Raw genomic sequence first — 25,199 nt, forward strand, 5'->3', positions numbered from 1 at the left:
TAGCAACATATGGAGGGCAACAGATGTTCCCCTCACCTGTTCTTTGCTCGAGCCCAGGTTGTAAACGTGACTATAGCTCTCCGTAGAACCATGAAGCAGGAAAGCTCATGCATGGACTAGGCCAGTGGGATGAGTTTGTATTTGCTCAGAGGAATCCAGTTGCATTGCTACTGCAAAGACAAAATCATTAGATTTTGTTTTTCATTAGAAAAACAATAAGCAAGATGCAGCAAACACCTGTGCATCAGTCCCATTGAAAAGAAACATTTGTATTTAAATATAGCTTTTGCATTTTCCTTTTACATGTATTGCATTGTGGTAGCTCATCGGTCTAAGCAATACAGGTATTCTCTTCGCAATGTTGCCTACCTGGGTTTGGGGGCGGCGCTCCAAAGCTGCAGGAGTTGCAGGAATATCCCCCTTTTTGAGTGATCCTGAGGACAAATACAAGGAGACCAAAATTTCAAATCAAAGTTTCAAAGTGCTCCAACAGAGGCAGTCAAAGAGCAGGAGAGGTAGGCTGGGAATAAATGGATTTATTTGTTAATTTTATATTCTACTTTTTCTCTAAGGCAGGGATGGGGACCTTCAAGCCCAGAGCCAAATGAGGGCCGCCAGGCCTCTCTGCCTGGCCCAAGGGACTCTCTCCAGGACACACACTTTCCCATGCCTCCTACCCCTACCCCAGACCTGCGTTGCACCTCCCTTGAGTGTCTTTGCCCCAGTGGGATGCGAGTTCTTGAACTCTGGGAATGCCACTTGCTTGCCTGGGTGGAGGATAAAGGAGGGTGGGTGCGTGTGTGTAGAAAAAAGCCGACTGTACAAAAGTAAAATTTACATTTCTTGCTTCACCCACCTTTGCCTCTGGCATGAACCTGGCAACCCTACTTAGGAGATGCTGTAGCTCTGTTTGGGCTCTGCCCGACTGCTGCTATTGTTGGGTGGGATTCACGCGTCAGGGCACATTCAGGCTGAGCAACTCGGGGGCTTCTGGACAACCTGTTTATTGAGCATTCATTCCTGATTTGTTTCAAGGCAGATTAGATGGTGTTAGCTGTTACTATTTTTATTATTATTATTAATTTAATTTGTATCCCGCCCTTCCTCCCAGCAGGAGCCCAGGGTGGCAAACAAAGCACTAAAACACATTTAAAACATCATAAAAACAGATCTTAAAATACATTAAAACAAAAACAGCATTAAAAACATTTTTTAAAAAAACGTTTAAAATGTGTTAAACACATTATTAAAAACATATTAAACAATTCTGACACAGATGCAGACTGGGATAGGTCTCAACTTAAAAGGCTTGTTGAAAGAGGAAAGTCTTCAAAAGGTGCCGAAAAGATAGCAGATTTCGACTGGACATCAGGAAAAACTTCCTAACTGTTAGAGCCATACGACAATGGAACCAATTAGCTAGAGAGGTAGTGGGCTCTCCCACACTGGAGGCGTTCAAGAGGCAGCTGGACAGCCATCTGCCTGGAATGCTTTGATTTGGATTCCTTCATTGAGCAGGGGGTTGGACTCGATGGCCTTGTAGGCCCCTTCCAACTCTACTATTCTACGATTCTATGGCGCCTGCCTAATATTCAAAGGGAGGGAATTCCACAGGGTAGGTGCGGTCACACTAAAGGTCTGTTTCCTATATTGTGCGGAACGGACCTCCTGATAAGATGGTATCTGCAGGAGGCAGTCACCTGCAGAGCGCAGTGAGCGACTGGGTATGTAAGGGATAAGACGGTCTTTCAGGTATCCTGGTCCTGAGATGTATAGGGCTTTGTACACCAAGACTAGAACCTTGAACTTGGCTGTTCAATGAGCATTTGCCTTGATTTGTTTGTGGGGAGGTTAGATAATGTTCCATCCGAACAAATGTGATCCCCATACTTCCTAGGGCAGTTTCCCATCGCTCTCCCTACTGTAAAAAGTCCAGTCTTTTATGGAAGCCAGTTTGACATGCAAGGCCAGCTTTAACTGCACAACCTGAATTTGCCAGTACAGTATGTGATTGAATCCCACCCAAAAATAGTGACACTCACTCTGGAAGTACCCTGAAATTGATTTGCTATATTGCACAACAAATCCCCCTGTGGATTTTTTGCAGTAAGGAAAAGGACGGGAAAATACCCTGAGAAGGGTGGGATAACCCCATTAGTGTGTAACCTTTAACCCACCTTCTGGATTTCCTCATATGCCTCCTGTCTAGGCTGGAAAAAGCAACTTCTGTTTCAGACTTACTTCAGAGGTAAAACTTAAGCAGGTTTGGCCATTTGGAGTACTTTTTCCCCCCTTTAAAAATCCCAGCACGCAGAAATGTAGCCTGTCAGGGATGAGGGACGAGCTGAGCCTTCTCCCCGCATGCTGTCCTTCTACGTGCAGGGAGCTGTCCCCCCTTCAAACCAAACACCCCCATATTGGTCCAGCCCGCATTGCCATTTGATGCTGCGGGACGCTACCGCCTCTGCTTCGGCCCCCTTCGCCCTTCCCGCCACTAGGAGCCGCTGTTGGGCAGGCTGTGTCAGTGACAGCGGAGTCCGGCGCCCTTATTGGCTGTCAGGCGAGAAGGGGCGGGCCCTGAGAGTGCGCGAAAGGAGCGCCGAGGCGGCTGCTCGAGCCGGAGCCGAGCGAGGCCGAGGGGAGAGACCATTAGGCGCAGAAGGCGGGGGGAAGAGAGAGGAAGTCACCGCGTGCGTGGGAAAGTCCACTTTAGGGCCCCGGGTGGGGGGAGCGAGTGAGTGAGTAGAGCTGTCTGGGTGGCGCGAGGGAGACTCACTGAGGAGGAAGGGGGTTGGTGTGAGTGGGAGATACCATTGCGTGGTGGGGGGGAGAAGAGGGAGAGTGCTCCGGAGATACCATTTCCGGGGGGAAAAATGAAGGCTAGCCTAGTATAGTGTGCCTGAGGGAGGAGGGCAGCCTGCTGTGAGGCCATTTGTGAGTGTGGGGAGGGCTGGTCCAGGAAGGGGGGGAGTAGTTAGGCCGTTTTTTAGAAAGGGGGGGCTGAGGAGGGCAAGAAGAGGAGGGAGGGGTTAGCCTGGGTGAGGGCATTTTGGGGGGTGTTGTGTGGGGGGGGTCAGCCTCGGGGAGTGTGAGGGGGAGAATCAGTCACGTGCGTGGGTGAGGCTCTGGGCTCGCCCTGGAGAGCCGCCTCAGCCTGTCTGCACCTGCGGGCAGGTGAGCCCCCTCGGAGGAGCTGCCCCACGCAGCCACCGGCCTCAGGAGAGCCTGGAGCCCGCCGAAGGGAGAAGCCAGCCGGGACTGGCAGGGCCGAGCCCGGATCCGCTCGTGTGACAGGAGCCTCCCGGGATCTCCTCCTTTTGCCTCCTGCGGGGAGAGCGAGGCGGACCGAGGGGGCGTCCGGGGCTGCCCTGGCCTGGACGGAGCTTCTCCTCGAAATAGCCAGGGGGCTCGAGAAGATCCGCAGCTGGACCTGCGGGGTTGCTTTTCTCTCTTCTTTCCAGAACAAACGGAGAGATTTTTTTTAAATTAGTTCTATCAAACCCTCCAATCTGATAAGACTTCTAAAAAAGTTTTATTTTGACCATTTGACGCAGAGCCTGCTCCGGGGGAAGAAACTTCTCTTTACAGCTGGAGGAGAAAGGAAGCGGCCCTGGTAGTCTGAAGGATGGAGGGATTTCAGGGAGTGATTTTTGGGGAGCAGCGGGGAGAAGAATGAGTGCTTCAGCGGCCTTTGGCTTAAGCAGAGAGTTGAGAGTTCCTCCGCCTCCCTGTGGCAGAGCTAAATCCAGGAGACAGGCAAGCCAGGAAGCGTTCGCGCCAGGCGGTAGCAAGGCTGCCTTTTCTTGTCCCTGGAAAGAGTGCACGAGTTGCACGAGTGGGCAGCTGGGCTCCAGCAGTTTTTCTTTCTCTTAGTTCTGAGGAAGATTTCTTTTCGACAGGACCCAAAGGGGCAAATTGTGCAACAAGGGGCCTGTGTCTTGAATCTTTATCTGGTCGATGTTTCGTTCTTCCATGTTTTTAGATACTGCGTGCCTTGTGCTATTGCTCTGAGTTTGCCTGCTTGTGCCTTTTTTTGCAGAGAGATTACTAGGTTGTATTCAGACCTTCTTAGGCATCCAGCAGTCAGCTTAAAACTCCTGAGGTTTGAAAACTGAAAATCTAGTTTTGCAAACATAATAATAATAAGGGGAAGGGAAGAACCTGCTTCAGTTTTATTCTGCCAGGCATAATCTGGTGCCCTCTAGTCCAGTTAAATCGTTTTGAATCTGCTGGCAGTGTTTGAGGTGCACTTGGAGAACTAGTTCAGTGGTTGGGTTGTGGCAGTACAAGGGATTCATGAAAGAAAGCAGCCAAGCCCAAATAACATGTTTTACTTATTTTCCAGTTATGTAGCATGTTGCTTTTAAGTGTTTAGGATTTGTATGACCGTTTCTGCCCTCAGAGGCAGGACAAGCCCTTCGTTGGCTGGATATAGGAAGGGTTTTGGGAGGCTGTTGAATCTGGGGCAGAATTTCAAGTTGTGTTCAGGGGCTAGGGGAAAACGCCCTAAAGCCTTTCCAACCTTTACTTCTGCAGCTTCTGGAAACAACCTGGATTTGCTTCTGGGATAACAGACACTTCCTGTACTGTTTTGGAATATACGAATTCAAGGTCAGAGAGGAACAGGTTTGAGAGTAGCCCAGGGAATCTAGACTTCTTTTTCTGTTGGGAACTGATGTTGAAGAAGAGCTGACACGCCGAAAGCGGAAAGATCTTCTTTGCCAGACGCAACATGGACGCGTGGGCCAGAATAGCCATGTGGATCCTTTGTGGCTTCCTTCTGCAGCAAGGACAAGGGGAGAGGCCCCCAGGCACCCACCTGGATGATGCCACAATTGCAGGTAAGAAAAAGTTGTTGGGAATGAGCTGGTTTTGTGTGTACAAATGATTATTTGGAGTGGAATTCTGTTCCATCAGGCTGTTGGCAGTGGCAGGGAAGCCTGGTCACTGTATGCTACTTTGGAAGTTATAAATTGGATTTCTGTTCATAGAGGCTCCAGCTATGTTCACAAAAGAAACGTGAAAAGCATTTTGGAGTTCCCACCACACCAACCTGTATTACGTTTGCTTCAATCTTAACCATTTTCCTCCTCTTAGATATACCACACTGGGTTTTTTTCCTAACATGTGTAAGAGACCACACCTTCCCTGCAGTGTTTTTTTTTTCCTGTAGGAAGTTTGAAAAATGCAGCGAGCATTTGAAGTAAAAGCGGTTAGTTCCTGCATTACATAGAGACAAATGGCAGTTGTATCATTTGTGGGAGAAGATGTGTTCTTCTTGATGTCTGAAACCTGCTAAGTGAAGATGTGGCTGTTTCAGACTTGAGGTTAGCTGTTGGATGACTGATGAATGTTAACTGTCATCTCTAGATTGGGTTAAACAATGTTACTGTAGGTGCAAACAGGACAGTCCTGTCAGCCATCAGATAAAAAAAGGAAAAAAGTATTTAGAACATAATATTTGATAGTCTGCTGGTTCAAGCCTCTGAAGTCTGACACTCTGAGTTTCAGAATATGCTAAGAGAGAAACCACCGTTCCCTGCTCATTTTGTGGTGCCTGAGCATTAATAAAGATCTAGGGCAGCCCCATGCATAAGACTAATCTGTGAAGCGATGGCCAGGGCAGACAGTTACTAATTTCTCATCTTGAAAGTTCCCATAATTGCATCACTCGTCTTTTAAAAAGTTAAGGTGATGCTGACATGTAGCCAACATAGCTTTATCAGGTGTCTTGGCAGCGACAGAGGATGTGTCAGTTAGAGCCCACCAGTTTCTAAAGGGTTAGGCTTGTTGAATTCCCAGGAGGAATACGATAGGTTGACCTTTGTACTGTGGTCATAATGGGCAACAAGCCTCTCCTCATTGGCTATGGCACAAGTAAGTACAGTATGTTGAGGATGAGGCAGCAGTTCCCACTGCCTGGGCAACTGGCTGTGGAATTCACTGCTACAAGGGTTATAGGTGTTCAGGGAGAGGAGGAGAGATCACAAGCTCTTCACCTTCATATAAAACAGGCATGAAAACCAGATGCTGGCAAACAACAGGGGAAGATTATGGCCTTCATGACCTGAACATGAGCACCCAGAGGTATTTGGCTGGCTGCCGCTGGGAAAGAAGAAGCAGGATTTGATGGGCAGTGGCCTCATCCAGTGTGGCAATTCTTATGGAGTGCTGAGCACTACAGTAGGACACTTGCATCCTCTGTTACTGGCTTGGAGAGACTACCCACATCAGTTACTTCTTACGTAATAACATGACTTACAGTAGGTGTGGGCAAGTATTAGCAAACCCAGAGTAGTAATTTCCTTGGCATTTGTAAGACATTCAATTGCTAGTGGCAACAGCATTGTGGAAGCACCAGTTTTCCAGCATGAAAACTCTTAGGGTCCACAGGCCTTATTGCCAAACAGAAACTCGTTATCTCAGATGCCCAAATTTTAAATAAACGTTGAGTGAGCAGGGAAGCCAGATTCTTTAGCCACAGTCACAGAAAATGTGGACAGTCTCACTATTCTGTGTTAAACATGCCTGGTTTAATTTGGTTGCAAAGGGTAGGTTTCTTGCTTGCTTGCCTGTCTGCAGAGTCTGGAATTTTGTGGGTGTTTGGTCGCTGAAAGTGTTGTCTGTTGCTTCCGGCAACAAATGTAGAGAGGGGCTGGGGGGCTTCTGGAGGAAAGACTGAATGTTCACTGAAGTACTGTCTTTTGACTAAAGAAGAATATTCCAGGCAGCGTACCACTCAGGGTTCCAAAAGCTTAGCAGGTAGAGACTGCGTTTTTCCCAGCATTATTGTCTTTACTAGTGAATCATGTCTTCTCATGATGTGTCCAAAGTATAACCTCAGTTTCATCATTTTAGCTTCTAGTGATAACTCTGGCTTAATTTCTTCTAACACCCAGTTACTTGTCTTTTTTGCAGTCCATGGTATGCGCAAAGCTCTCCTCCAACACCACATTTCAAATGAGTTGGATTTTTCTCTTATCCGCTTTTTTCACTGTCCAGCTTTTCACACCCATACATAGAGATCAGGAATACCATGGTCTGAATGATCCTGACTTTAGTGTTCAGTGATACATCTTTGCATTTGAGGACCTTTTCTAGCTGCCCTCCCCAGTCCTAGCCTTCTTCTGATTTCTTGACTATTCTCTCCATTTTGGTTAATGACTGTGCCAAGGTATTGAATCCTTGACAAGTTCAATGTCCTCATTGTCAACTGTAAAGTTACATAAATCTTCTGTTGTCATTACTTTAGTCTTCTTGACGTTCAGCTGTAGTCCTGCTTTTGTGCTTTCCTCTTTAACTTTTATCAGCATTGTTTCAAATCATTACTGGTTTCTGCTAGTAGTATGGTATCGTCTGCATATCTTAAATGATTGATATTTCTCCCTCCAATTTTCACACCTCCTTCATCTTGGTCCAATCCTGCTTTTCGTATGATACGTTCTGCGTATAAATTAAATAAATAGGGTGATAAAATACACCCCTGTCTCACACCCTTTCCGATGGGGAACCAATCGGTTTCTCCATAGTCTGTCCTTACAGTAGCCTCTTGTGCAGAGTATGGGTTGTGCATCAGGACAATCTTAACTTAATTTAAAAGTTAGACGGTTATTAATCTGATGAAGCAGCTGGAATCTGTAGTAGAGAAATAAGATTTTCTGATGTATAGCTCGATCATGGGCATGTAGTTGTAGCAGTTTCTCTCAATCTTTTAAATGAGGATTTACTAAGATCAGCTTGCAAGTTTGTGTGTAAATAAGGGTTGCTTCATTTACTAACTATGTGCAGATTTGGTCATTTGTTGTCCCCCTCTTTCCTGGTCATAGTGGCCCTTAGCTCTGTGTCAGAAAGGGCCTGCCGGAGCAGTGATAAATTTCAGCTCTGTGGGGTAATTGCGTTTTACGGCTGGCTGTAAGTAAGCCTGCTTCTTTTGCTCCTGATGCTGTGCACAGTAGCCAGTTATCTTGCCTGCTTCTTTACCCTACACCACATCAAATATTTATCTAACATGTTTAAAAATAATTATAATGATCAGTGCTATGGGCTTGCTTGGCAACTTGCAAATGCTCAGGCTGTGTCTTACAGCTCAAACATTGTTAAATGGCTTCCTCCTGCCCCCTCCCCTGCATTAACTACTTCTGCTGCCCTCTCATTCTCAAGGCAGCAGACAGACACTGATATGAGAGGGCGGCAGGGTGTGTTCTGTTGTTGCCTATTGTGGTTATCCCAGCCGTTTCTAAGCCAAAAATGCTGGATTCTTTTTAATATTTCTCGTAACCACTTAATCTTCTGTTGCTTTCCTTAGGATTTTCAGTAGTTTGTAAATTCTGAAGGCCCAAAGTAAGCACAAAGGAGGCCAGCCTCCATCACAGAAGCAGAATAGACCTGCTGCTTACTTTTTCTTGGGTTGCACTTCCTTGCACAAAGGTGAACAGCATTGGATGCGTGTGAAAATCTTGTTGAACGGTATATGTATATCCATATACTGTTCATACATGATCTGACCTAGAGATGTGAAGGCCTGGGGAAAAAACCCAGAAAAATTCAGGGGGAAAACATTGTTTTTCCTTTTTTGCCTGGAGCTTTTTTCATTTTTTCCCCCAAAATGGGGGGGGGATGGGAAAATCCATTTTCTCCTGCATTGTTCCATTCCCTCTCCTGGCCTTCACATTTCTACTCTGAGCATAAGAACATAAGAAGAACATAAGAAGAGCCTGCTGGATCAGGCCAGTGGCCCATCTAGTCCAGCATCCTGATCTCACAGTGGCCAACCAGGTGCCTGGGGGAAGCCTGCAAGCAGGACCCGAGTGCAAGGGTTACAATTCTTATATTTTTCTTCCACGAGAAGGAATCTGTGCAGTAACACTGTGTGAGGGCTTCTTAGAATCATAGTAGAGTTGGAAGGGGCCTATAAGGCCATCAACTCCAACCCCCTGTGCAATGCAGGAGTTTCCATCCTCTCTCTCCCCAAAGGAAGGGTGTCCTTCTTTCTAGCTGTGTCAGATTGGAACTGCTTAGCACTTCAGCTGAGTATGTTTGCTGGGGTAATTTCCAGGGGTGAATTAGCAGTTGGGGGGGGTTGCTTAACCATACACACATCCTTGCCCGGCTTTTCTTTTTCCTGTGTCATGCTTATTTCCAGTCTCAGAATTGGCTGGGGGAAAATGGGGGGGGGACTGGGTTATGTGGAGAGAGTGGTTCTGCTCTGCGAAATACCCCCCCCTTTTCTAAGTCTGTTAGAGCTCGGAGGGACACACATATTTTTCATTTAATGTGTTGCTGTACTTTTGGTCTGTTGCAGTGAAAGGAGGAGAGTCTTGTGGCACATAAATAGTAACACAACACCCAAATCCTGCAGGGATCTTTCCTTGGTCTTTGGATAAACATTTATCTCATTCAAATAGGCCTGTTCAGCAGGGCTGCCTTAGCTTTCCTGGCTTCCAGAATGGAGTTTGGGCACTGTAGAATGACAGCTGACAGAAGAGCCTTGCTGGATTGGGCCAAATGGGGCCCACCTAGCCCAGCATCATGTGGTCTCGGTGGCCACCCAGATGCCCCAAAGGGAAACCTGCAAACAGGACCTGAGGGCAAGAGTGGTTGGTGATCACTTGTGGCCGAGTAAGATTGTCTTCCAAGATAATTTGGTTGGGAGACGCCTGTGTGTGAATTTGTTTTATGTGTGGAGATCAGCGCACGATGATCAACACACAATCTTGACAGAAAAAGGCTTTGATCCAATGGCATGGGTACCACTGCGATTGGAAGTCTTTTATCTGCTGCCTTCAAAGCCGTTGTAACATACACATTGTTATCCTCCGCCTGTTCTGCCATTGAGGACATTCTTGGATCGTTCTTTGTCGGGTTCCTCTCTATTATTATTATTGTTGTTGTTGTTATTAATATTAATATTACATTTATTAGTCGCCCATCTGGCTGGTTATCCAGCCACTCTGGGCGATGTACAAAATAAAACATACAAATACATTAAACATTAAAAATCTGAAGCAATAATAGTAAAACCTAGCCCACCAGCCTGCCTAAAGAGCCAGGTCTTCAAGGCTCGGCGGAAGCTCATCATAGAAACTCATCTTGACCTGACCGCCATGGGTGACTCTGCTAGGAGTCCATGATTCCCGATGGGCATTGCTCACAGGGTTCATTGGAACACACAAGCCCACTCACCACTACAAGGTGACGATCCATCGAGGGGAGAGCAAGAGTACTCTCCCCCCCCCCGATTTGAGAGCGTGTCTTACCTTCAGCGTAGCAGAATTAGGGCATTCAAGAGAATCGCATGAGACTTCAGAACTAGGGAACTGTTGCTTATTTTATTTATTCATTCTATCATTTCATTCAATTTGCATACTATTCTTTATACAAAACTGCCAGAGCAATTTACGTAGCATAACTTAAAATACGTCAACATCCTTTCATCAAGTACAGTTAGAGCTGTGCAGTATATCCAATGTACAGGAGGAAAATACTACAGAACAAGCCAGTCCAGTTGCTGTTCCATTGCAGTATTAATTCATGGAACCTCCCACAAAGGCCAGTGTGGAGACATGCCTTGTTGTGATGCCTAAGCATCATGTTACCAGTTCTTGGTCTTCAAGAAGGATGCAGACAAACTGGAACGGGTTCAGAGGAGGGCAACAAAGATGATCAGGGGACTGAAAACAAAGCCCTATGAGGAGAGACTGAAAGAACTGGGCATGTTTAGCCTGGAGAAGAGAAGACTGAGGGGAGATAGGACAGCACTCTTCAAGTACACAAAAGGCTGTCACACAGAGGAGGGCCGGGATCTCTTCTCGATCGTCCCAGAGTGCAGGACACGGAATAATGGGCTCAAGTTGCAGGAAGCCAGATTTCGACTGGACATCAGGAAAAACATCCCAACTGTTAGAGCCATATGACAATGGAACTAATTACCTAGAGAGGTAATGGGCTCTCTGACACTGGAGGCATTCAAGAGGCAGCTGGACAGCCATCTGTTGGGAATGCTTTAATTTGGATTTCTGCATTGAGCAGAGGGTTGGACTTGATGGCCTTATAGGCCCCTTCCAACTCTACTATTCTATGATTCTATAAGTATCTCCAGAGGATTGTATAACTTTTATTCCGTTTTTAAAAGGTCTTTTTTCCCCATTATTCACTTGGTGGATAGACATACTATTGGTCTTACTGCTTTTTGCAAAATCTCTTTAACATCTGTACCACCTTCAGTTGCAGGAGGGTCTAAAATATTATACTAAATATTTCCATATCATGTTGGAAACATCTAAACAGTTGAAATAACCAATAAAAGCACATGCAAAGCAAAACGCTAAGAGCTGTTGGGCACTTCCAACTGGAGTTGCATTTAAAATAATTGAAGGTATCATCATGCATCAAATCCTGAATACTTCTGATGAGAGCAAGAATGGAAAGATAAGAGGCTTGAGATCCTTCATCATCCCTCTGCTGCTCAAAACCTATGGCATACTTGGCCACACAGCTGAAAAAGGCCTGTCTGTAGCCGCAGTTGTGCCTGTTGGCTTATTCTGGTTCATCGCTGTGGACTTGCGATGCTACAGGTGGGCTGTGTACAAGGAAGTGGCTAGATCACGATGCTGGTGCTGAAGGATCTTGGCTTTTCGTTCCATCCTGTGCAGGGTTGCTGCCTTATGAGTTGAGGCTGGCTCCTAAAAACATGATACTCTGGAACTCAAAAGTATGTTTTTCCATCTTTAGATTGCAGCACCCCTTGGGCAGGGTAGGATACCCCCAGTTGGCAGGAAGGGTCTGGGCTCTCCCTTATTCAGCACAGTGGCTCTGGCTCTGAACCCCAATCCTGCTATGACTCTGCTTTGAACAAAAGCTGCCACAGCAGTTGCTGGAGGTTAAAAGAGTCACGCTTCCTGCCCACCTTTTTAAGTTAAGTGCATCTGCTTAGTGAGAGATATTGAGCTGCCTTCTCTCTCCCCACCTCCAGAAATTGTCAGCAGGCCATACTGCTAGATGAGAAGAAATCCTGCCTCCCCTATCTCCGCAAACTGGGAAAGTGTCTTTTGCTTCTGGAGAAGATTTATCCTGTTTGTACCCCAAGGGGATAACGTTTATGAGTAAGCCTGGAAAGTGCTGCAGTTGCACTATGGAAGGGGATGCCAGGCATTAAAATAGTGGCAATACTGCACTTCTTTTTCCTTTAAAAGAACTATATTGAATACCATGATGAGCTAAAAAAGGATTTAAAGCTTATCTAGTTTATCTTCTAACTTGAGGTAGGATCCTTTGAATCCAAGACCACTAACAGTTTAATTCATTGAAATGTAGAATAAAGTTTTTAGTTCTGAATGTCCACCTCTGGTGCAGGTGGAGCTGGTCCATTTTGGCAAGGTGTCATGCCACCTTTTAAGTTTTGCATTATATGATGATAACATGACAAAACCTTGATAGATGTTCCTATTTATTTATATTTAGAAAGTGCCTCCAAAATCTAGGCACTCCACAAAATGAAAAGCACAAGGCAGGTTTACAAGCTCTCCAATCTACTTTTCTTCAGATAATTTATTGCCTTGAAGTACTGAAACGTTGGTTATTATCAGTGTTGAGATCTTCTGCCAGTGTAACAGCAGAGTATCAGGCACCAACTGCTATTCATTTACATATTCAGTTCATAAAATATTTGAATTCTTAAAGCTGAGCTGGTGTGGAGTTTGTGGTTTGCTTGCATGGCTGCTCTCTCTTTTTATTCAGAATTATCGTTTGGGTTGAGGGACAGTCAGAGAGTTTTGGCCTCATTAACGCTCCACGTGTCTCCTAAAGATTGCAGGTAAAGGCTTTTTCAGGCCTCTTCTTTTCCTTATACCTGAAAAAGGGTTGCTTTCTTAGGCAGATCAGTGATAAACTAATCAGTATAATGCAGAGGGGCGACTTGGTCCTGTGAGTCTTGAGTTCAAATCCTGACTAAGCCCCAGCCTTGCTGGTTTTCCTTGTGGGTCATTATGCCTTAGCTCATTTCCCTGTGTCTCATGGGATTGTATTTATTTATTTAAGATATTTAATGAACTGCTTTTCCATTTAGTACTCAAAAATGATGCACACTACATCCAAGTAGCAGTAAAATAAATTAAATACATTAACAACAGCATAATCTAGGAGAAAGAAAAACTAACTCAACTCATCCTGTGATAATGAACAGGCACAGACAGATGCCTTAAAAACAAATGTTGTTTTCAGATGGCTATGGAGGCTGTATAGCGAGGGTCCCGGCTGGATTTCTTGCAGGGGGCCTTTCAGAGAAGGCCTTGCTCTGCACCCAATAGGGGGCAGGCCATAGTGAAAGGAGGAGTGCAGAGTAAAGCATCCTCGGGAAGAAATATCCTTGGAGAGAAGGAAGAAACATCATAGGAGCAGGTGCTCCCTGAAGTGTGTAGAGCACAGGCCATGATGGGCTTATTATGGGCTACTCTGACACTCTCATTTAGGAGGGGCAAGGATGAAGGAAGCCATTACAGTAGATCAGCTGGTATGGTTTATTTTTTTAAAAAAATATCCTCACGTCAAAACGGCAGCCCACATAAAATGCTTGTTTGTAGGAGAGAAGGCGTAGCCAGCCTTCCTGAACCTTTTCTCAGTGCTGGCTGGGGCTGATGGGAGCTGTAGTTACAGCAACATCTGGAGGGCACCAGATTGGAGAAGGCTGGTCTAGTCATAGGATTGCCCCTCCCCCATCTCTTTCACACGAAGTTGGGGTTCTGTGGTGTTTGTACAGCCTCAGTGAATGAGAGTTTGAACTGGCCTTGTCAAAGCAGACTAGATCAGCAGGGAAAGTGTTGCTTTTGTTCATTTCTGAAGGCAGAGGGTATAGATAGATGTCCAGCGTCCATATACCTTCTGCCGACCATTATTTATTTTACACATTGATAAACCGTTTCACCTGAGGGCATCAAAGTGGCGTATAGCAAGATAATAAGATAAAATATAACGTCTAAAAATAATGAATCGGTTCCTACAGATGTACAATTAACATTTCATAGATGACTGCATCATACGTCAAGGAAAGCCTTCTGAAAGAAAAGCTTCTTTAGTAGATGCCTGAATATCATGAGGCTGTGCGCCTGTCTAATTCTGACTGGTGATTGATTCCAGAGGGCTGGATCTTCAACACTAAAAGCCAAGTTTCTAGTACAAGCAAAGTGCACCTCCAGCCGTGTCCCATCTTCTGCTTGGTTTTAAAGTTTTGTTATTACATTGTAAGTTGCTGTGTGAGACAGACTTGTTAAAAAAAGAGAGAGTGAGAAATACATATAATTAAATACATTTGAGGGGCACAGTTGCTGGACAGGGATATGTGGGGAGATGGTGGTCCCTTTTATGGTGCAGTTTGATCCTCTGCTACTCATAGGTCAGTCCATGTTGTATATATTAGCAGTTACATAACTTCGGGTCATTCAGATACATGATGATAGGAGTGTTGCTATGGGATCTCAAAAGGAACAAGGTGTTTACATGCTTAGTTTGCTTCTTGTGCATCTATTTTTGAGCATAAGTGTCAAACCAAGCATGCTAGAAGCTTTAGAAGTATGTAAAATGGTCACAGCTTTATATTTCTGTACTTGAGAAGGCCTGTCTCTATGTCTCTTTCTCTGTAGAATGCTCAAGCAAGAGATATCTAATGAGTGCAATAATGGCGTGGCATAACTAATCTTGCTTGGAGATCTCTCTAATGCAGATATATTTGCAAAGAAAGGAGAAAGGCGTCATTCTGCGATGTAATTCCATCCTAGCAAACAAATGAAATGAAGCCCACAGAACAAGGATGTTCAGACAGTTGTAGTTCTCTGGAGGGCGGAACCTTTTCCCTGAAGTGAACTTTGTATTTTTTAAAAAATAAGTTCTCTTCTAGCAGTTAAACTTGGTTAGCGGCTGTCATTCATCCCCAGGTGGATCTAGTGCAGAAGTTTCCTGTTTGCTATTAACCATCTCACATTAGCTGGTGGTGAGCTTTAAAAAAACAAAGTGCCCTCAAACAGCCCGGAGGCTCTGAAACTGCAGCCTGTGTTTGTTTGTGCTGAAAACCCCAACTGAATTCTTTTCACTAATCAGCTTGATGCTGGAGAAATTAATTCATGCACATTAAAGACCAAGCTCACTGGCTATTCTGCATCGAATGAGGTTGTTCAGGGTGAAGAAGTCCCAGGATGACCTTCTGGTGTGATGGGCTGGATTCTTGCTTGTATCATCCTTCCCCAAACCAAGTCATTCGTTTAGGCTGGCTGGGAAGGTAAGAGGAATGCTAAGTGACTTGTGCAGCTCAGTAGCAAGGGATGACTTGCCGTTGTGGTGATGAGGAAGCCCAAACCCATCTGCGTCTGTGTTGGAATTGCTTTTTAATATGCTTTTAAACTTTTTTTAAAAAACAATGTTTTTTAACCTTTTTTAAAAAAAATGTCTTCAAAGCTTTTAAAAAATGTTTTTAAAGTTGTTTTGTTTTAATGTATTTTCAAGTCTGTTTTTATGATGTTTTAAAGTGTTTTTAGTGCTTTTGTTTGCCGCCCTGGGCTCCTGCTGGGAGGAAGGGCGGGATATAAATCAAATAATAAACAAATAAATAAATCCAAGGCCATGGAAATCTGGCTTCTGATCTTTGTATATTAAAAGCTGTAAATTATACAATTAGTTTTAATTTGCTCAAATTGGTCTCCTTGAACCGTGCATATGAGGCCTGGATATGATGGAACATTTTTTTATGGGATTGCGTGTCTGTTGATATTTCCATGGAGGAATGCCCTGGCAATTTAGTCTGACCTGTAATAAAGTAGCTTCATCTTTGTCAGTCTAGCCCACTGTGGTCTCTCCTGGCTTGTAGCTGCTTTGCAGGCTTTCAGGTTTAGAAAAGTCTCTTCTGTCACCTGTAACTTGATCTTTAAAAAAAAACCAAAACCCTAGGGATTGAACATGAGACATTCTGCATCAAAATATAGGACTTGCTGTAGTATTGATTTAAAATTCTCTTGGACATTTTGGATAAGAACTGTGGACAGCATGCTTTGTCCTTTTTGATACCTACTCTTAGGTTTGTCTGGAACATTTAGGCTTTGTCATCTGAACCTCTTTATTTATTTATTTATTTATTTATTTAGCTAACTGATGATATGCCTGATTGGCATGCCAATGGCTGCTTCTTCCCTTGACTTAATTTTAAATTTGCAGTTTTTATAAAGGGTGGTGTACTGCTTTGGACTTTGTTGTTTTTATGTGCCTTCAAGTCGATTTCGACTTACGGCGACCCTATGAATCAGCAACCTCCAAGAGCATCTGTCGTGAACCACCCTGTTCAGATCTTGTAAGTTCAGGTCTGTGGCTTCCTTTGTGGAATCAATCAATCTCTTGTTTGGCTTTCCACTTTTTCTACTGCCTTCTGTTTTTCCCAGTATTGTTGTCTTTTCTAGTGAATCATGTCTTCTCATGATGTGTCTAAAGTATGATAACCTCAGTTTCATCATTTTAGCTTCTAGTGGTAGTTCTGGTTTAATTTGTTCTAACACCCAATTATTTGTCTTTTTCACAGTCCATGGTATGCGCAAAGCTCTCCTCCAATATCACATGTCAAATGAGTTGATTTTTCTCTTACCCGCTTTTTTCATTGTCCAACTTTCACATAGATGATTAGTTTAAACAAGCTAGCTTCGGTAGGTATGATTTGATGTTGTCTTGTTTGACCATAACCACAGTTGGTCAACAAACCACAGTTAAGGTTAGGTTTTATTATCATTGGTTGAGATTTTTTAATGCTCTAATGTAAATTATGTTTTTATGTTGTACGTCGCCCAGAGTGGCTGGATAACCAGCCAGATGGGCGACTAATAAATTTAATAAATAAATAAATAAATAAATCTACAAGGATTTTTGGTTTCCATGTAACGTTTCCCATAACTACAGTATATGCCTCTCCCACAGGAATCATTCCAAAACCACTCTTGTGGAACTTTGCAGGGTTATTTTATCTTATTTTATAAACATAGAAAGACTACAATGACATTACACATGAGTTTTGCCAAAAGGCTGGCTAAATTTGTAGTTTACTTTTAGGGTCATCATACATTAAAATTGTAGCTTTAAATGTGTGGGGTATAAATATTAAAACTTATAAATTATTATGACAATTTTAAAATTAGGTTATTAGGGCAGTGTTAAACTAACTTTCTTTGCTAGCTCAGGGAGATTTCCCCCCTTTCCTCCCCCACACCGTCCCCAAATCTGCTGTGGAAGGTTGGAGGAGCCCTCACAACAGACTTAGGGGGTATGCGGGAGAAGGGAAGACCGTTCCATCGTGCAAGGAGAAATCCTTGTGCTGAACAAACCTTAGCCTTGGTGCTACATTGAATACAACCCTTAATTGCACTGGCTGCCTGTATGTTTCTGAGCCCGATTCAAGGTGCTGCTTTCAACCTGTAATGCATGAGATTGTTTAATGTTAGAGCAGAAAAGGAGCTACTTTCTTGATGAGTTTGTGTTGCATAACAGGAAGAAGTTGTTTCCTGAGATAGACAATAGACATGATTAGGTTTGTGGCATTCTCTCTCTGAATTGTGGCATGGCAAAAGAGCACGTACACCCTCCTCCTGTTGGGATGGAAGGGGAAAGAGGGAGGGTATGCTGACTCTGCTGGTCTCCTTAACGGTGGGTGCATACGTGGCACTTGTGAATCCAGCGGTGCCATTTGTGGGCCCTGCCATTCAAGAAGGGTTTCATAAATTGGAAAAGTATTTGCAGGAAAGCTGCAAAGATAATTGAACTGTTTCAAAGGTAAATCATTACCTGTATTCTTACTCTTTATTAAATTTCTATCCTGCCCTTCCTCCCAGAAGGAGCCCAGGGTGCCAAACAAGGGACAAAACTCTAGAAACATCCTAAAACAACTTAAAAACAAAACATCTTTTTTTAAAAAAACAAAAATTAAGCAATTCCAGCACAGCCACTGCCTGGGATAAGGTCTCTACTTAAAAGGCTTGTTGGAAAAGGAAGGCCTTCAGTAGGTGCCGAAAAGGTAACACGGATGGTGCCTGTCTAATATTTAAGGGGAGGGAATTCCAAAGGGTCAGTGCCACAATACTAAAGGTTCACTTCCTATCTGCAGGAGGCCCTCACCAGCAGAGCTCAGAGATTGACTGGGTATGTAAGGGGTAAGACGATCTTTCAGGTATTGATTGGTGTAAGCTGCTCTGGGACCCTTTTTAAACTTGAACGAGATAAAATACTTTATTTAAACTATATATTAAACTAAAATTTAAATAAAAATAAATATTAGCATTTAGCAGAGACTTATTGAACTTGATTACTTCTGGTGAAGAGAATAACTGATGTTGATATACTGGCTACTTTCAAATATGAGAGAAAAAGAAGAGACAGATCCAGTATAGTGTAACGGTTATAGTGTTGGCCTGGGACCTGGGAGACCAGGGTTCAAATCCCTGCTTGGCCATGAAGCTCGCTGGTGACCTTGAGCCAGTCACTGTCTCTCAGCCTAACCTACCTCACAGGGTTGTTGTGAGGATAAAATCGGGAGGGCGAGAACCATGTTTGTACACCACCTTGAGCTCCTTGGAGGAAAGGTGGGACGTAAATGTAACAATAAAAAACGAATACAAATGCTGAGGACTAGAAGCTTACGGCCAATTGTTAGGAAAACCTTCCTGCCTATTCAGCAATGGCAGAAACTGACTGAAAAGCCTGTGAAATTCTTTTTTAGAAATGTTCTTGGACAAATTTTGCTTCCTCCTGGGCTAGAGGCAATTTTGGAAAATCTTAGAGAAGTGAACAGTGAGAAACCTGCATGTGATATATGTGTGTGAGGTATGGGGGGGGCTATAAATCTTGTGCATAAAGTGTATTTGTGAGCAGGAGCTAAATGAGGCTCTCAGTGATGCCTGAAGAAATACTGACCTGAAGCTGCTCTCCCTCGGCCTTTAGGAAGTGCTGTCCAACCCACCTGCAGCTCATAGCTGCCCAGAGTTTCCTATTGCGTTTTAAGTGACTAGTCCCATTTGGCTTTTTTCATCTCTGACTACTTTTGGTCCAGCAGCCAAACAAGGTGACGTGGCTGGGATGCCGGATGCTCTCTGGGACTTGGCTAGAAAGGCGACAGCTGCTCTGAGAGCCAGTTGGGCAAGCAGTCTGTTACTTACTTAGGGTATTTTTAACCTGCCTTTCTAATTCAAAACAATTCACAAGGCAGCTTCCAGCCATAAATAAACCAATAATATGATCATAAAAACACATTATACCAATTGCAAAAGATTAACAGTTGACAAAATCCACAGATCAACAACATCGGCAGGATTGGGTGCTGCTCTTTGAGACTTTCCCTTGGAATGGTTTTCTAGCACAACAGATTGTCATTTATTACACTTTTAGTCCTCACATGTTCTGTCAGATTTGTATTTCTGTTTCAGGGAAGATGTGTTGTGCAAACCATGTGCTTCGTATTGTCTGTGAGACTATGTTAATCCACTTCAAGGGGGCCCTCTCGGATTGGTGATGAAACACCCGTTAAGATTGTGATTGCCAGTATTGTGTGGAATGGGGTTTTTAAATGTCAGAGACATGTACTGGCCAGGTATGGTTTGTAACCACTTTATTAGTGATGAGTGACTCAACCCTTCACGGTGGCCTCTTTTCTCTCCTCTCCTTCCCCTTCCTCTTTTGGGAAGGAGATGTAGCTGAGTGGTAGAGCATATGTTTTGCATGGAAAAGGTCCCAGGGTTCAGTCCTCAGCAGCATCTCCAGGTAGGCCGTCTGCAACCTTGGAGACCCGCTGTCAGTAGGTGTTGACAACACAGAGCTAGCTGGATGAATGTGGCATAAGGCAGCTTTCTATGTTCCTGTCAATGTTCAGCCCTGCCCAGACCTAAAACCTGAGGTCTCTTCAGATGTGGAACAAGGGGAGCTGGACCCTCCAGCAGATTTCTGCACTGCCAATGTTTTTGAGGAACCACCAGACGTGGGCATTCCTGCCCCAAGACTGGAGGTCCCCATACTAACTGCTTGGGTTCCTGGCCAGCTTTCAGATACTGCCCCTCTCCCTGGACCATGGAAGAAGAGATGGCAAGGTAGGCGGAAACATCAGAGCTGCCACTGAAGTGCCTGGCTAGCTGCCTGTGAGCCTGCTCGGGAGGAGAGAGAAGCGCATGAAAACACCTGCATAAAGTAGGGTCTGGTTTAGAGCCAAGAAGGGGAGGAGCTTCTAGTTCCTGTGCAGGTTTCTGGTCTGAGCTGCTTCCTTGCTGAAGCAACAGCTCTCACCAAGCAGCTCACAATGAACAGTTCCTCACTCTGGACTATGCTGCAGTACAGAGATGGCAGTAGGGCTGGACGGGGCAGGAACTTCTGTCTTGGTGCTTATTTGCAAAACGTCCATTGTAGTTGAACATCTTGCTTCTGGCGGTGGTCTTGCAGATAGATGCCCCTGTGCAGGGCACCAGGAGTGTGCCAAGGCATCACCCCCTCCCCTGCTTTGAGCCCCCCAGCAACTGTTTTTTAGAGCCTTGGTGCTGCATAAGATAGGAAGGTCCAATTGGTTAATAGCTATTGACAGACCTCTCTTCCCATGTGAATTTGTCCTCTCCCATTTTAAAGCCATCTAAGCCAGACATCATCATCACATCTCGTGGGAGTGAACCCTGTTTTTTTAATACACTATATAAAGACATCCTTCCTTCCTTTTCCTGCCCTGAATCTCCTTCCTGTAAATCTATTGGGTGATTCAAACTACTATAAATACAGGAGAGAAGTAAACACGTCTCTTGGTCCACTTTCTCCATACCATACATCATTTTATAAACTTCTACCATGCTCTTTTTGAAATTATATTTTTTTTTCTAACCTAAAAAGCCTCAGAAATCTTTTCTCCTAGGGAAGATGTCCAACTTTTTGATCATTTTGGTTGCCTTTTTCTGCACCTTTATGAAATAGGATAACTGAAAACTATATGCAATACCGCAAATTTGGCTGCAACACAGATCTGTATTAAAGGCATTGTGATACTGGTGATTATATTTTTAATACCTTTCTAATAATTTCTAACATGGTTCCCCCCCCCCCCGCTGCTTGGCAATGAATTAACATTTTCATTGAGCTATCTGCCATGCTGACAGGAGTGCATGTTCTTCAATATACTTAATAATTTTGTATTTAATAGTGCTTTTCATCTGCTATGATACAGGTTTTCCAGAACATTTTCCTATGCAAATCAGGATAATTATCTTTTTGCATCAGAAAACGTTGATGACCTGGATAGCAGTCTAATATAGCATGTTTATTTTACTTGTGTTTAGTTAGAACGTTTTTAGCTTTGTTTACTGACAAGCCTAATATTCTATTTGCAGTTGATGTTTGTTCATTGTTACTAGTGAACTTATGAAATGGAAAATTTTCTATGGAAAAATTTTTCACCCCATTCCACATCTCCCAGTTTACATGGGGGAGACTGTGCTAACAGGCCATAATTTCCTGGTGTCCCCAAATCCTTTTTTAAAAAATGGTATTATGTTGGCCGCCTTCCAGTCCTCCACTAAAGAGGTTGATTTTAATTATGATTTGCATATTTTGTTGGTCAAAAATTCCGTGTGCTGTCTAGAACTGGTGACTTTCAAAATTTGTGTTTTGTCAGTTAGCCCTAGAATTTCATTTCTTGTCACCTGTATTTGACTTAGTTCTTCAGATCTCCCCCCTCCCCCCAAAAACAGTGGTTCAGGTGTGGGTGACTGTCCAATGTCCTCTGCAATAAAACCTCATGCAAAACATTCTAGGCGGCTAACATTGTGGTGAAGCTGTTTCACCCAGAATTAAACCATCCTAATTTGTTGGGCTTTGAGGGGCTGGATTTAAGCAGGTACTCACCCATGCAGGTGGATAGCATTTGGCGTGCTGCTTGTGTTTTAACAATTTGCTTTATTCATTTCGAACTTGAAATGGTTATAGGAACCTTCTCTAACTTGGTAATCTCCAGATGTTGCTGGACTACACCCCCCATCAGCCCCAGTCAGCATGGCAATGGTGAGGAATGATGGGAATTGTAGTCCAGCAACATCTGGAGAGCACTAGGTTGCAGAAGACTAGGAAGTAGTCAAAGGAAAGTAAGAAGGGGCTGTATTAATAGTGACTAAGATTAAACTGGAATGGGTGTTCCAGTTCCATATGTTCCACATATTCCATATGTTCTGCTGGGTTTTGTCTCTGGTGTGGCTATCACCAGTAACCCTCGGTATGGATGGCATAGCCTAGGAATTCTCAAAGGCCAGGAAGGTGGGGTTGTAATATGTACCTCTTTAGTTACCTTATTGATTTTAATTATTTGTGTCTTGTGAGGATCAGGTGACACAGTGTGAAACAAACTAAGGGGTCAGAGGCAAAAGGAGATGAAGGCATCAGTCATGGCTATAGATGACCTTCCAGTATCTGTGGCGGAATGCCTCTGGGGAAGTTTTATTGTGCCTTTCCAGAGTACAGGAAGTCCCAATAGCAGCCAAAAATGTGGATCTCTTGTATTTTAGAGATGGACAAGAGCAAGACCAGTAAAAGAGAAAGAAAGATGTTGGTACTGTCTTGCTCCACTTTGATAAAGGTCAGCAACCACTGATGTGGAGCATGAGTGCATAATGTGATGCCACACACCATGCATTTCCCATTATGGAGGGAAGGAAGGGGAAATTGACACATGGGTGCCATTTAGGGCAACAGCCCTTTGTCCTGGGTGTTTAATTCCATCCAGAGACTAGGGAGAACTCTCAGCCTCCATAACAGCTCCAGACAAAAGAAGGTACATGTTTTACACAGCCCATAGTTAAACTATGGAATTCATTCCCAAAAAGATGGGATGGCCACCAACTGGGATGGCTTTAAGAAAGGAAATTTACAGGGGATAAGGTTGTCAGTGGCCGCTAGCCAGATTGACTGTTGGCGGCAGCCTGCTTCTGCATACCGGTTGCTGGGAATGACAAGTGGGGAGAGTGCTTCTGTGGCACTTGGGTCCTCTTGTGGGCTTGGCCACTGTGAGAACAGGATGCTAAGCTAGATGGGCTTTTGGTCTGATCCAGCATCCAAGCTCTTCTTATGGGGATAGGTCTTGATTTGGCTCATGGCCCATGTTTCTTCACTGCCAGTGTTGGAAGTTGGCTGGCTTCCCGTGGTACGTCAGCAGAGCTGGAGCCCAGGAGAGTCGAGCTTTGCATGCCAGACTGTCAGAGAAATATCTGCTTTTCTGCCTGGGCATAGAAAATGGTTGTCCTGGATATAGAAAACAAAGCAAGCATGAGTAACCAGCCTGTGCCTGCACCCAATTTTGACTTCCTGTCTATTTCAAGTCTTGAATGCTGGTACCTCCAAAACAAGTGTTGACCATTGAACCGCACTGTCACTGAGTGTTTTTTCCATCAAGTCTGAAAGTGTGGAAATCTGTAGCTAAGAGAAGTTATGTCTTTGCCCAGTCTGGGAACGGATAGCCAAGGCCGTTGTCATGGCAGCATCAAGATAGACTGGGGGAGTTCTAGCAGCTATCTGTGTTGAGCTGAGTCTTCTGTGCAATGTCTTTGAACTGAGAACTTCTCTCCTAGAGGAGGGGATCTTAAAGCCTTAAGCCATAATGTCTTAATAAAAGACTCTTAACCTGATCTAATGCATCTGAGAAGTTTCTTGAGCAACTTAACTCCAATGTAACGTATGCTGTTTCACGCAACAACGCACACACATCAACAAGGGTTATGGGCCCAGATCCACAGCGTGTTACACAAGAGTAAGTTGCTGGTCTGAAAGGCAGACGGAGTTCCAGAGGGCAGCTTGATTGATTGTACCAGACAGAGGTGAGCAACATGGCTGTAAACCTGTCTGGGGGAGGCATGCCAATGGAAAGATTGACGGAAAAGAATTTTGCCAGCTGGAAGCCGAGGATGAGGGCTTTGCTGATAAAAGAGGATTTATGGGACATTATAGATGGACCCCCTCCGGCGGTACTGACCGCGGCCTGCACGCGTAGAGATCAGAAGGCGCAAGCTTTTATACTTCTGGCTCTATCAGACTCTCAACTTCTACACGTGAGAGATGTTACAAACGCCAAACAGATGTGGGACGTGTTGGAAGGCATTCATGTGCAACAGACTGCGGGATCTAGATTGTGTTTGGCACGGAAGCTTTACCAGATGCGCTTCACGGGTGAGTGCGAAATGAGTGAGCATCTCACGGAATTCAGACGTTTGTTTGCTGAGCTGACGGACCGAGGCGTCGAGCACTCTGAACTTCAGAAGACCTATCTGATCCTGGCTTCGCTCGATGGGACTTGGAATAATATGGTCATGGCTTTCGAAGCCATGCCTGACGGAGGTCTGAACGTTGCGTTTATTGAGGAAAAGCTGACCCAGGAATGGCAGCGGAGACAAGAGGCGAAAAGTGCTGAGGAAAAGCAAAGAGCCAAGCTGAAAGAGGAAAGCAGCAGCAGACAGGAAAACAAGCAAGAACAGCAACGGCTGAAATCTTGTTATGCCTGTGGGGCTCGTGGGCATCTTCAAAGAGACTGTGCGGTCAAGCGAAACTCCAGGGACGGCGGCTTGAAGCAGGGAAGTGTGAACTTTGTTTGTAAACAGAAGTCTCAAGATTTAGGACCTGTTAACTGGATTGTTGACAGCGGGGCAAGCCATATATTAATTAAAGACAGGAGTTTGTTTTACACGTCTACAAATGAGCAGGACTTTGTTTTACTTGCGGATGGATCGCAGAAGAGCGTGGAAGCCCGAGGACTGGTGAGATTTGATAAACTTGGAATAATGTCAGATTGTTTGTTTGTACCAGAATTAGATCATAACATTTTGTCAGTCAGAAAACTGGTGAGTTGTGATTTTTCTGTATTGTTCCACAAAGACAAATGTTATGTAATGAGGGGAGATCAAGTGTGTTTGTAAGGAAGCCTTAATGATTCACAGTTTGTAATAAAGAGCAGTCAAGCAGGGTGTGCTGTGTTAAATGCTGAGGCACAGGTACATCAGGGCTGCGTCCATGAATGGCATCAAAGGCTGGGGAATGCAAACCTTGACACGATTAAGAAAACCCCAATGCATAGTGAAGACATGCGTTTAAGAGATTGTGATTCTTGTCATAAAGCTAAAATGACTATTGCACCAATTAACCGGGAGGCTGAAAGAACCACAACAGCTCCCTACCAGCTAGTT

General features: G+C 44.3%; 1 protein-coding gene across 11 annotated transcripts in view; it reads left to right on the plus strand.

The window, feature by feature from the left end:
- The first annotated feature begins 2,572 nt into the window (after positions 1–2,572).
- STIM1 (stromal interaction molecule 1) overlaps positions 2,573–25,199 on the plus strand; it is a 160,243-nt gene continuing 137,616 nt past the window's right edge. For 3 of the 11 annotated variants that reach the window (XM_061629244.1, XM_061629243.1, XM_061629233.1), the window contains exons 1-2: positions 3,181–3,613; positions 4,537–4,841. In XM_061629244.1, coding sequence (XP_061485228.1) covers positions 4,733–4,841 — 109 coding nt within the window. In that variant the 5' untranslated portion in view covers positions 3,181–3,613; positions 4,537–4,732. The other 8 variants (XM_061629239.1, XM_061629237.1, XM_061629236.1 and 5 more) reach the window with 8 other exon arrangements.

This window comes from Rhineura floridana, chromosome 5, assembly GCF_030035675.1.
Source record: "Rhineura floridana isolate rRhiFlo1 chromosome 5, rRhiFlo1.hap2, whole genome shotgun sequence".
NCBI lineage: Eukaryota > Metazoa > Chordata > Lepidosauria > Squamata > Rhineuridae > Rhineura > Rhineura floridana.